Source organism: Thermobia domestica, chromosome 7 (assembly GCF_964235325.1).
Source record: "Thermobia domestica chromosome 7, izTheDome1.hap1.1, whole genome shotgun sequence".
Lineage (NCBI taxonomy): Eukaryota > Metazoa > Arthropoda > Insecta > Zygentoma > Lepismatidae > Thermobia > Thermobia domestica.
This window is the reverse complement of record NC_137460.1, coordinates 23,837,864-23,850,397: the sequence shown is the minus strand read 5'-3', so window position 1 is coordinate 23,850,397 and position 12,534 is coordinate 23,837,864. Positions and strand designations below refer to the sequence as shown.

At 38.2% G+C, this 12,534-nt stretch overlaps 1 protein-coding gene across 4 annotated transcripts in view; it reads right to left on the bottom strand.

Annotated features, from left to right (window-relative positions):
* Positions 1–261: 261 nt before the first annotated feature.
* alpha-Spec (alpha spectrin) overlaps positions 262–12,534 on the bottom strand; it is a 164,881-nt gene continuing 152,608 nt past the window's right edge. For all 4 annotated transcript variants that reach the window (XM_081764258.1, XM_081764260.1, XM_081764261.1 and 1 more), the window contains 4 exons: positions 11,651–11,760; positions 5,952–6,220; positions 3,893–4,059; positions 262–1,518 (listed from right to left, as the gene is read on the bottom strand). In XM_081764258.1, coding sequence (XP_081620384.1) covers positions 1,390–1,518; positions 3,893–4,059; positions 5,952–6,220; positions 11,651–11,760 — 675 coding nt within the window. In that variant the 3' untranslated portion in view covers positions 262–1,389. The remainder of the gene's footprint in view (positions 1,519–3,892; positions 4,060–5,951; positions 6,221–11,650; positions 11,761–12,534) is intronic.

Genomic DNA, 12,534 nt, shown 5'->3' with positions numbered 1-12,534 from the left:
CGGCAGATAGAGGAAACCGTGAAAGCGCATTCGAGCGTTGCTCTTTCATTTGATGCATTATTATAATTGTAATAAATATTACAGTCTTAAAAGCCCGATATTCATTTTGAAACACCCTGTATTATTATAAAATATACCCGGTATAAACACTTCGTGATTTTTTTAAAATGAACAATCAAAAGGACGAAAATTAATGTTATTTTGAAATGGATAAAAAAAATAATAAGATTAGGAAAATGGATATTTAAAAATAAACAAAAATACAATATATATTTTATTGAAAGCAATTTTTTACTGATTGTTTACAATTGCGATGAATCATTTGCAAGCTACCTGTTTTTAAAATTAAAAGGACAACCAAGAAAGCTGCCTATTTCGTTTCCTAATTAAATATACCATTAAAAAAGAACTACAAAGCAAAAAGACGAGGCGGCAATAATAATAATAAAAAAATTTCTTTGGAAAGTTATAAGTTAAAACATCGACAAACAAAAAGAGCTGATTTTTTTAAAAGCAATTCTTCACAATAAGGCCTCTACAACTTTTGGGAAGCAGTAAATATACTTTCACCGAGTATTTGCAAGTAGCTGTTATAAGCTTAATATGACCTGTAAACCCTGACTGTTGCTTTAGAAAGATACACTTTGTGCACCCAGTAAACTAATAAAAATAACCCGAACCATATCATCAACTACACAAAATAATACCACCAAAACAAGCCAATAAATGGACTTTTGTTTGTAAGCATTAACTGATTTAATAACAGGTTAAATATTTCATAAAGCTAATATATTGCTGTGCTTCTAGTACTCAAAATCGTCACATCTCACTGCTGGGGCTGGACTGCTACATTTACATGTGATAAAGACACATTAATACATATGCTTGTTCTTCTGAAAATTCCAAATTCTAACTGTATCTATGGACGGGAAGTAAGAGTAGAATAAGATAATCCATGTATGTTTCTCTACTGTATGTATATTATCTTACGTGTCGGAAATTGTTGACATCAACGATTGCGCTTTGCCTCATAAATACAGTACAACAAGTATAAGCCTCCGTGTTTCCACACGAAATGTCACAGAGTAATGAGAGAAGATTACTACTATGTTTGACAGATATAGAGCCAAACTAGACACGAGGTGCCCAACGTAACAAGTTTTACTGTATTTAACTGATACAAAACAGTTTCTAATCTGATTTTAAGATTTCGGTGAGAGTATTTTTACAATCTCCAAAGTGATTATACAGCTGTCTTTTAAACATTCATTAATTAAAGTAAATTTAAAAGACAACTATACATCAACAATTTCTTTATTTTACATTAAATTAAGTTTTATATTTTAATGTTGGATATTCTTACTATATGATTACAATTGACTCCACATACTAATTTTGAAACAATGTATGAGTGAATTCGATATAATCCAATGCTCCTGGTATTGGGCGTTCCGTCTTCGGATCCACGTAAGGCTTCATTCTTGCGACACAATAGTCTGCCATCTCTTTCGTGAGATTCTGCAAAAGAAATTGTAATTGTAAATATTATTCCTATGAAACTTACATATCGCGCTTGATTTCACCACATTAGCTGAATTGTAAATAATTACTATAATTACGTTCATGATACAAAAATTTTAGGTGAGAAGGAGGAAAGTTTTATTTTAGTCATTCTACTCAATGATGCTTATACTGGTGATCACCTGACTCAAGATGGCGCCCAACACAAGAAAAGCACAGTATGTGCTGTACTTTGCGAAGTTGGAGTCCTGCGTTTCGGTGTGGAAAAAGTTTCAAGAAAAGGCACGGGAAACCATTCCCAACAGTGACAAATATCAAGAGATGATGTATAAAAAGTTCAAAACTACAGGAAGTGTGTTAGATCTACCACGCATTGGCAAGTCAGGAACGAGTGACCACCTGATTCAGGGAATGCAGGAGGGAGTGGGGCGGAGTACAATCAAATCACTTAAACGAAGATGCTTGGAACTGGGGATGCCGAGGTCAACGTTACACAAGATCGTACGTAAGAAATTGAAGGCCCGTCCTTACAAGTTAATATATCTATACTATCTGATGGACGAAGACTGTGATTGAGAATGAAACTTTGTGAATCGATGTCTACCAATTTTATAAAGAGATGGGGCCTTCTATCTCGGATTCTGTTCTCAGGTACGGGGAAGTGTTAGGTTACACATGTTTATGTTTTGGGGAAAATGAACAGGCACAATTGCTCAATTTCGGAAAAGGGGGGAATGCACACCAGTTCGAAGTAAATGCGCGGAATACTCGAAATTCAATGTGTGGTACGAGGTTTTAATAGTCCACACCACTGGTTCATTTTTCTTCGAGGACATGGTAAACAGTGACGGTTATCTCAACATGCTACAGACATTCATTATGGCAGAATTTGAGATGTTACGCATCATTAATGAGGTCTTCATACAAGGTGGGGCCTCGACATATTTTGCACTTGCGGTTCGGAAATTCTATAATAAATAATTTCGAGAGAGATGGATTAGCCGAAGCGAATCAACACTTAACCTGCACAATCACCAGACTTAACACCCTGTGATTATTGGCAGTTGAGACAGGTGTATGCACAGAAACCAGCTAATCTGGACGATCTGAAGGGAAAAGGAAGTGAAGTAATTCTGAATATGGCCAGATCGAGCATCTCAGCACGCAATTGTAGATTTCAGAAAAAAAAAACCGCGACACCATTTGGACACGAACGGTGCACAGCTGGAGGTTTGGCGATGACCCTTAACAAGCACAAAAAAGAAAAATCCGAATCTTACTCTAAATATACACAAAAGTTTCTGTAGGACATTATGGACTCCCTGTACGGCTTACGAATCCCGATGATTAAACAAAGGTACGCCCACCACCTTGTCCTGTATCAGAGAGATTCAATCACACTCTCCTTCGGTTTTATACTTTCTTTTGGATGTAACCTCAAAATTTCTACAAAGACGTTCGAAGTAGAATTCCACAAATACCCTGTGCATACATCCTATAACTATTGATAATTTCCGATGCAACGGAGAAAATTTAACCTAGTTTTAACTTCAGCCTACATTTTAGATGCTATAACCATAGAGAAAGAAAAAAAATTTGTAAAACATAAATAGTATTAAAAATTCTTAGCTACAAAATGACAAATTTCTACTCTACAACGGTTAAGAAGAAATGATGATTTGTTTTATTTTTAACTTAATCACAGTTTCCAATAAATAAAATTAAACTTTTAATTTAACGTCCACCGTTTATAATTTTTAGTCGAAAAGTAATGGGATTAAGAAAAATGAATTATTACGATATAATTGATGAAATGATAGTTTGGGAAAATCTCGAGAAAACCCACGGATACGATGGTCCACCATTAAGCTCACACGGCTGGGATCAAACCAGGGATATTTCGCACCAGAGGTGAGCACTCTACCACTGCACTATCATAGTTTCCAATACGCAAAGTAGGTTATTAGTTCATCTTACCCCCAGTTTTGCTGGAAAAAATGAAATGAAATCTTTTAAGTTTTACGTCCCACCGTTTTCCCGGATAGGCTAAAGGAGACGACGATGATGAGAAATGAATGAAATGGTAAAATGAAGAAAGTGGGAGGAAACGGGAGAACTTCAAGAAAATTCACGCTCACGGTGTTTGTCCACCAGAAAGTTCATTTGGCGCTAGCTGGGATCGAACCAAGAACCCAATGAAACAGAGGTGAATGCTCTACCACTGAGCCACCACGGCCCCCAGTTTTGTTGGAGTTATTAACACATGAAACATGCCACTCGAACGGTCAAATCTTTGACAAGCGGACACATTTTATTTCACTTTGTAAACAAACAAATGATGTAATGCAAAAGAGTAGAAGAATTTACTTACGGCGTACAGCTCCTCCTTTGTTACGTATGGTCTGTCTCCCGCTGTAATAGCTCTGAACGCATTCTCTATTTCCTCCGAACTCTGGACATTTTCTGTTTCTTTGCTAATCATAAATGCCATATACTCTTGTAGAGACACGTAGCCATCTCGGTTCGGATCAACTACATCTGGAAAGAAAGAAATAGGAAAATACTGAACAAATACATAACGACTCTGTTTCCAAGATAACCTTCTCCACATGTAGTATTTACCCATCACACACTGCGACTAGGATTCAAACTCATGAACATACATAGCACGTCCAGAAAGTAAGTTCCGTTTCAATTTATCTCCGCTGCAGCGCTGCGATCGCAGTTCCGCACATGCGCGGTAGACGCTCTGTATCAAGAAGAAGAAACGTGCGCCATTTGGAGATCGCTGTCAGTCACGTACGCTTTGTTGTGCTTGTTTACCATGTCGATGTTGACTGAAAATCCCGCCGCTTGTGAAATCAGAGCGGTGATTCGTTTTCTGAATGCCTGACCTCGCTCCTAGCGACTTTCATCTGTTCTTACATCTCAAGTCTTTCCTTGGCAGTCAACACTTCAACAATGACGACGAGCTGAAAGAAACTGTTTCCAACTGGTTGAAGACACAGGCGGCAAACTTCTATGAAGAAGGTATACAAAACCTTGTGCCACGCTATGACAAATGCCTGCAAAATTTCGGCAGTTATGTGGAAAAGTAGTTTGAGAGTTGTAGAATTTTGCGCAATAAATAATTTTTCTGTATCTGTACACAATTTAATTTTATTACCAAACGGAACTTACTTTCTGGACGTGCCTCGTAAGATATGATTACTGAGCAGTAAAAAATATGAAAACTAGACAGAAAATAAATAGGTACTAAAGTCTTAATTTTAACGAAGTTGTCTCAAATCTAACATCCAATAACATTCAAAAACTAAAATTAAGCCACGCGTAGTGTTCAAAAAATGAAACGAGTTGTACGTCCCACGGTTATGCCGGCTAGGGTAAAAGAGATGGTGATGATGAGAAATGAATGAAATGGTGGAATGAAGAAAGTGGGATGCCGACGGGAAACGGGAGAACCCCGAGAAAACCCACGCACACGGTTTTGTCCACCACAAAGTTCACTTGGCGCAAGCTGGAATCGAATCAGGGGCCCCATGCGCCCGAGATGAACACTCTACCACTGAGCCACCGTGGCTCGCGTAGTGTTCAAATAATATATACACTACCTGGTCGTTATTTGTGAAGGACTTCTAAAGAAAGCAGCACGGAATTTTCCCATGTATGTCTAATACAGTATTTTATCACTTGGCACAACAAATCCAAAGTTTTTGAGCGTGTTACATACAGCAACCCGAAGAAAGCAATTATTGACCATTTTGAATGAACAGATAAATTATATTTTAATATAATGCATTTTAGTAGACCATTAAAAAGAATAATTAATTACGATTTCAGTTGATAGCTACGTTTTCTTTTCTGTCTATAAGTTTTCAATGACAATTATATCTTAGATCATACAACAGAATTTTATTTTTAAAAAATGTCACGCATGGAACATACTATTTTCATGGATGTACCTGGAACATATCTGAAACTCGTAAGAACATGCGGATTGGTCACTTTCATCTTTGATCACTTATCTAATTCTTTTTAATTTGAAAAAGTTATTAGCCACAATAACTCGCCCACTGTTATTTTTAAATTTCTCGGAAGTGACAGAAATCCTTGCTGAAAAATATCTACGTAGTAATGATTTTGAAAAAAAGATATTTACGCTATAATTTAGGCAAAACAAATTTAACTGAAATTCAAGCATAGTCCCCTCCCGTATGAATTTCTGCGTATTCATTTTTACAAGTCTCTTGCATCAAGAAACTGATATTATGCTTAAGATCTGATTTCTACTTATGACCATGCGCTCCAGAAGCGTCCCCTACTACTCTTTAACATAGTCAATAATCCTTTTTCAAGAATAATTTAGACATTCTAAAAATAGCTAAATAATATACGATGCTCCGACTAAATCAGCCAACAACGATACATACCTAGTATAGCCTCGAACTCAGGATCGGGTTGTCCTTCTTCAACCATTGGAAGATCATAACCCAAAGCTCGAAGGCAAGACTTAAATTCCTGGTGATTAAGCCGACCAGTCTTATCCTTGTCGAAGTGCTTGAACATCATCGAGAACTCCTTCAGAGCATCTTCGCTTACACCGGACTGGTTTCGGGCCTGGATCTGCTGCTCGAGATTATGCTGCATTCTCATTCCCAATTGGTCCAACTGATCCCATTGTTGGGCCAAACCAACAGTGCTACAAGGAAAAAAATATTTTATTATAATTTGGTAAATGTGTATATCCTCCAAGTGTGTATATTAAGTCATCTACCTAACGCCAGTGTTATCCGAGAAAGCATCAGTGTTCTTGTCTGTTCATTCTTGGTAAGAGATTCCACGTTACGCTGAACTCCCACGTCTCATATATTCTCCAAGATTTCTCGTGGCTACACGGTTAGCACTTAAGATTCAATTCCTGGTAGAAGCTGATGGTCTATGTTAAACTATAGATTCAAATTTCATATAGTCTTGTACTGGAAATGGACGTTAAACTCGAAACAAACAAACACAAATAAATCATTGTTCGTTACACGTCAACGGGTCTCCTGATTTTCCCCTGCTTCTTAGATTATTCGATTCATTAACCATGTTCGGTGAAACAATTTGGCAACCCTAGTTAAAAAAAGAAAAGAAAGAAAAAAAAGAAGAAAGAAAGAAGCCAACGCTCCAAGACGTTTATTAGGTGATGAATATTACTGCAATATTAGACTGGATGAAAAATGTTTATACACCCTAGTTAAAAAAAAAGAAAAGAAAGAAAAGAAAAGAAAAGAAAAAAGAAAAGAAAAGGAAAGAAGAAAGAAAGAAGCCAACGCTCCAAGACGTTTATTAAGTGATGAATATTACTGCAATATTAGACTGGATGAAAAATGTTTATACAAGGTAATACAGAGTTCCCACAAAAGCAATCATTCATTAGAAGTTGCTATAAAATTAGAACTTATTGGAATACGTTAAAAATAAGGTGTCGGTGAATACATTAACTCAAAACATCGCAGAATCCTTGTATCACTAGAAGGCAGTGAAACCAACTTGGAAATGGCACTCACCGGACAGCAACGCAGCTATGTGGTAGGATTTTATTCAACAAAAAGTTGTCGTGTTGGTGCAGCGTACTTTCAAGCATAACTCACCTGCAAACAAGATAATTTTGAAGTGGTATAACAATTTGGTTGAGGCATCTATGACCAGAGAAAGGGGCATTGAGACCGATCACCAGTCTCGAATCAAGTTGATGATCGTGTCAAACAAACAGGTCATCACATCGACGTTCGCAGGGTAATACGTGGGGTGCACATAGTGTGTTTCTAATGAACTGATACCACATGAAACCTGACGAGTTGCTGAAACTATATCTATAAAGTTAGAAAGAATATTCCAACTTTGATTTTATTGTCACTTCAAATCAAGGAATGTTTCTGTGGGGGCTGTGCAAAATAGGAACTGACCAACTGTCGGGTGTTTTTATATGGTATAATAGTTGATATGCTGTGTTACATACTCTATATAATATAATAATCTAGGTATAAGTTTCATAGCCTCAGCAGCTTGATTTAGTAAGATTTATTTAGTGATGATGTGTTAGCACTGTATGTGCATAAATAAATGAGAAAGAGTTCAACTAATATTTGGGTTCAAGATATTTTCAACTTACTATACTTGAGAAAAGTATCTTTACAGCAGATTCTACTTGGGAATTTGGCATGCGACTTCAGGTGGAAACTAATAAATTATACCGCTTTAAGTATTGAAAACAGCAGACAACGGTGGAAGAATCAACTCAGCGAATCGTATTTTAACAAACTTGCGTATTTTAACAGAGTAGTGTTACAGAAACGTATCTACACAGAAAATCATGCTTCAGAAAATGGAAAAACTATCTAGAATAGAATTTTATTTGTGGATCTTCCATTTTACAACGATGTTCGAAGATATTTCATATACCAACAATGTTTGACTTCTATCATAATACAATACCATTACCTAAATTTTCAAATTTTAATATTGTCGTTTCTCCATATTTTCAAATTGTAAATACTAATAAGAGAATTAAAACGTCCTAATATGGAGACAGCAGAAAAGATTTCAAATGGGAAACGTGGAAATTGTGTAGTATTATTGCTATCTTACGTATTTTTTACTTATTCTTTAAACTCATTCGCTCTATAGGTTGTAAAACTGAAGCTTTATTATCCAAGAATCCAGTTCCCCTTCTTAAACTATTGAACCGCTCCCTTGAGAGAAGTCAATGAAGTAAAAGTTGTTGGAGTTTACCATTCCTCTTTAGCACCGAGGCTATATGAGACATAAGCTACAGTTTAAGGTGGAATCTGAGCCACTATACTGCGAGGAATCGGAAATAAGCCCTTCAGACGGAACTAATCCACTATGTGATCAAAAGTATCCGGACACCCCCAAAACATACGTTTTTCATATTAGGTGCATTGTGCTGCCACCTAATGCCAGGTACTCATTATCAGCGACCTCAGTAGTCATTAGACATCGTGAGAAAGCAGAATGGGGCGCTCCGCGGAACTCACGGACTTCGAACGTGGTCAGGTGATTGGGTGTCACTTGTGTCAGAAGTCTGTACGCGAAACTTCCACACTCCTAAACATCCCTAGGTCCACTGTGTCTGATGTGACAGTGAAGTGGAAACATGAAGGGACACGTACAGCACAAAAGCGTACAGGCCGACCTCGTCTGTTGACTGACAGAGACCGCCGACAGTTGAAGAGGGTCGTAAAATGTAATAGGCAGACATCTATCCAGACCATCACACAGGAATTCCAAACTGCATCAGGATCCACTCCAAGTACTAAGACAGTTAGGCGAGAGGTGAGAAAACTTGGATTTCATGGTCGAGCGGCTGCTCATAAGCTACACATCGCGCAGGTAAATGCCAAACGACGCCTCGCTTGGTGTTAAGGAGCGTAAACATTGGACGATTGAACAGTGGAAAAACGTTATGTGCAGTGACGAATCACGGTACACAATATGGCAATCCGATGGCAGGGTGTGGGTTTGGCGAATGCCCGGTGAACGTCATCTGTCTGCGTGTGTAGTGCCAACAGTAAAATTCGGAGCTGGTGGTGTTATGGTGTGGTGGTGTTTTTCTTGGAGGGGGCTTGCACCCCTTGTTGTTTTACGTGGCACTCTCACAGCGCAGGCCTACATTGATGTTTTAAGCACCTTCTTGCTTCCCACTGTTGGAGAGCAATTCGGGGATGGGGATTGCATTTTTCAACACGATCGAGCACCTGTTCATACTTCACGGCCTGTGGCGGAGTGGTTACACGACCATAACATCCCTGTAATGGACTGGCCTGCACAGAGACCTGACTTGAATCCTATAAGACACGTTTGGGATGTTTTGGAACACCGACTTCGAGCAAGGCCTCACCGACCTACATCGATACCTCTCGTCAGCTCAGCACTCCGCGAAGAATGGACTGCCATTCCCCAAGAAACCTTCCAGCACCTGATTGTAAGTATGCCTGCGAGAGTGAAAGCTGTCAAGGCTAAGGGTGGGCCAACACCATATTGAATTTTAGCAGTACCGCTGGAGGGTGCTACGAACTTGTAAGTCATTTTCAGCCAGGTGTCCGGATACTTTTGATCACATAGTGTAGATACACTTGAAGACAAATGAAGAAAGAAAAGAGCTTTCCTTAGTTCCAAAATGAATACAAGATTTTGGAACTCAAAAAGTAAGATTTTATAAGTAAATGTAATTATGTTTATTATGCATTAATCCAGAACAGGGCTAAAAGATAGCAATAATTATAAATTAATGAAAAATATTTATCAAATGATGTAAAAGAAATATAGAAGTATTGCAGACAAGAAATACGAATTAGGACTTTATTTCATTTTTAGTTTTAGCGTCCCTTTCAGCAGCGAGGCTATATATGAGACGTGGACCTACAGTTTAACGTGGATTCCGAACTACATGAACTCCTGCCGGGAACCAAAGGCGCGTACGCTAACCGTTTAGCCACGGGGAACTTCAAGAAATACGGATTAACATACATACGAGGTGCTACCCAAAATATCTTTTTTTACTGGGCAAACCAATAGCAGGACGACATTCGGCCCCTAGATGTCTCGAGGTACATGTATTTACTACTGCGCCACAAAGTTGCGTCATCTTTGGCGCATTCAGTTGTGAAATGTAGTTGTGCGTGTTAGGACGTGTTTCAGTGCTTCTGCGATTTGTCAAATGGCTGACGTTACGGAGCACCGGATTTGCATCAAGTTCTGTGTCAAGTTGAAGAAGAAAACTGCAGCCGAAACCCACTGCATGCTGAAAGAGGAACTTGATGAGAGTGCACTGAATCAAGCAAGAACATTTGAGTGGTTCAAGTGTTTCAAAGAAGGCCGCGAATCTGTGAAAGATGACAAACATTCTGGTCGACCACCAACTTGCACAACAACCGAAATGATCATGAAAGTGCGTTATGTGATTCACGAAGACAGAAGGTAGACAATTCACGATATTTGTAACAGACTTCAACTGTCGTACGGCACATGTTAACGAATTCTATCCGATGAATTGAACATGAGACGAATTGCAGCAAAGTTTGTCTCTCGCCTTCTCGGCATCGACCAAACAATCTCAAGGTTCAGACGTGCACTGAGCTGCAACAGAGTTCGAAAGTGTAGAAACTTCTTATCCAGAGTCATTACAGATGATAAATCCTTGGTGGCTATGACCCGGAAAGAAAGCAGTAATCATCTCAATGGAAGACGCCATCCTCTTCAAAGCCGAAAAAAACTCAAGTTCGCAGCAACATCAAATCAATGTTGATCATTTGTTTTCGACATTCGAGGAATTGTGCAAAGGAGTTTGTTCCTCCTGGTCAGAATGTCAACGGGAAGTTTCACTGCGCGGTTTAGAAGAGGCTAAGGGAAGATGTTCGGCGCAAACGACCAGATCTGTGACAAACGAAAGACTAGTTGCTGCACCATGACAACGCCCTCGCACACACACACACACCTCGCTCGTTGTGAGGGAAGTCCTGGACAAAAACAACATGCAACAGTTCTCCACCCTCCCTACTCCCCTGACCTGGCCCGTGTGCGACTTCTATCTGTTCACGAAAATGAAACTCGCGTTGAAAGGGCAACGTTTTGACTGCATTGAAGGCATCAAAGTGGAATCGCAACGGGCCCTGAACACCCTTCACCCTGAGGACTTCCAGGAGTGCTCCCAAAAGTGAGAACAACGCTGCGATCGTTGCACATAAGCCAAAGCACTTTGAAGGTGACGGAGGACATTAAGACGTAAATATAGTTTTTTTGATTTCTACAATGACATTCTGGGATATTTTGGATAGCACCTCGCATGTAACAAAATGGAATTAAGATAACTAAATAAATAACTATAGCTGGAAGGAAGTCCTGTAGAATTAATTTCTATATTCTAGTCTTAAGAGAGAAAGACTTCATCTTTGAATATATTTCTCAACTATTAATCTCTCTGAACAGCTTACGACCACAATATACTTATTATTACAATACGTTCGTAAGTCTCTTTTTGCACCAAGTATTTAAAACCAAACGAATACTTAAGTTTAAGAGATAATATGCTTTCATTTATTAATACTCAGCAGAAAAATAGTACCTGTGTTCTGTATATCGGTTATCCAAAATCAGATGCTCTTCCAGAATAGCTCCTAGATCTTCTATCTTCTTCAAATCGGAACGTCGAGCTCTCACATCTGCGGCTTTTCTCTGTAAAACAAAATACAATATGTATTATTCATTTAGAACCACTCACTGGAATAACTTTTATTCTGGACAATAGATAAAAGAAAAAAAGCAATTCCATTGTTTACATTACGGAAAATAAAGGGATAAGGCAAGAAATAATTTATCAGTTTTTCATCCCTCAATTATACCCTGTAGACTAAAGGAAGACGGATGACTAATATAAGTAAACAATTATAAAACAAACAATGGAATGAGAATGTGGGAGGAAACGGGAGAAAACCCATGAATACAATCTTATTCATCATAAACTCATATAGTATGGGATCGAACCAACGACCCCACACACCAAATAACGGAATACAAACTAAAATATAGTCTCTAATGGAATTTCATTTATATGGGAAACCTGGTGCATACATTAAATATCTAACAAGGTACATTCGCGAAGTGTCCCCTCAGGATTCATGTAAAATTGATTCCAATGCAAAGTTCTTCGCAGCCCAATGTACACTCATGTCCAAAATTATTGTCGCATGTCTATAAATGTTGTTGTAGGAATATAATTTGATAACGAATTCGCCCGGTATTTCTTATAATGTTAGTATGTGTATAATCGGCAAACATATATATGTGGCAAATTTCATGTCAAAAGAGCAGTAAATAAGAATAATAAAACGAAAATAAAAATTTATTGTCCATTTAGCAACATTTTGTTTTACTCATTCTAATTTACATGTTTATAATTCTTTTCCTATGAAATTTACCACAAATATACAGTTCCCGATTATACATATG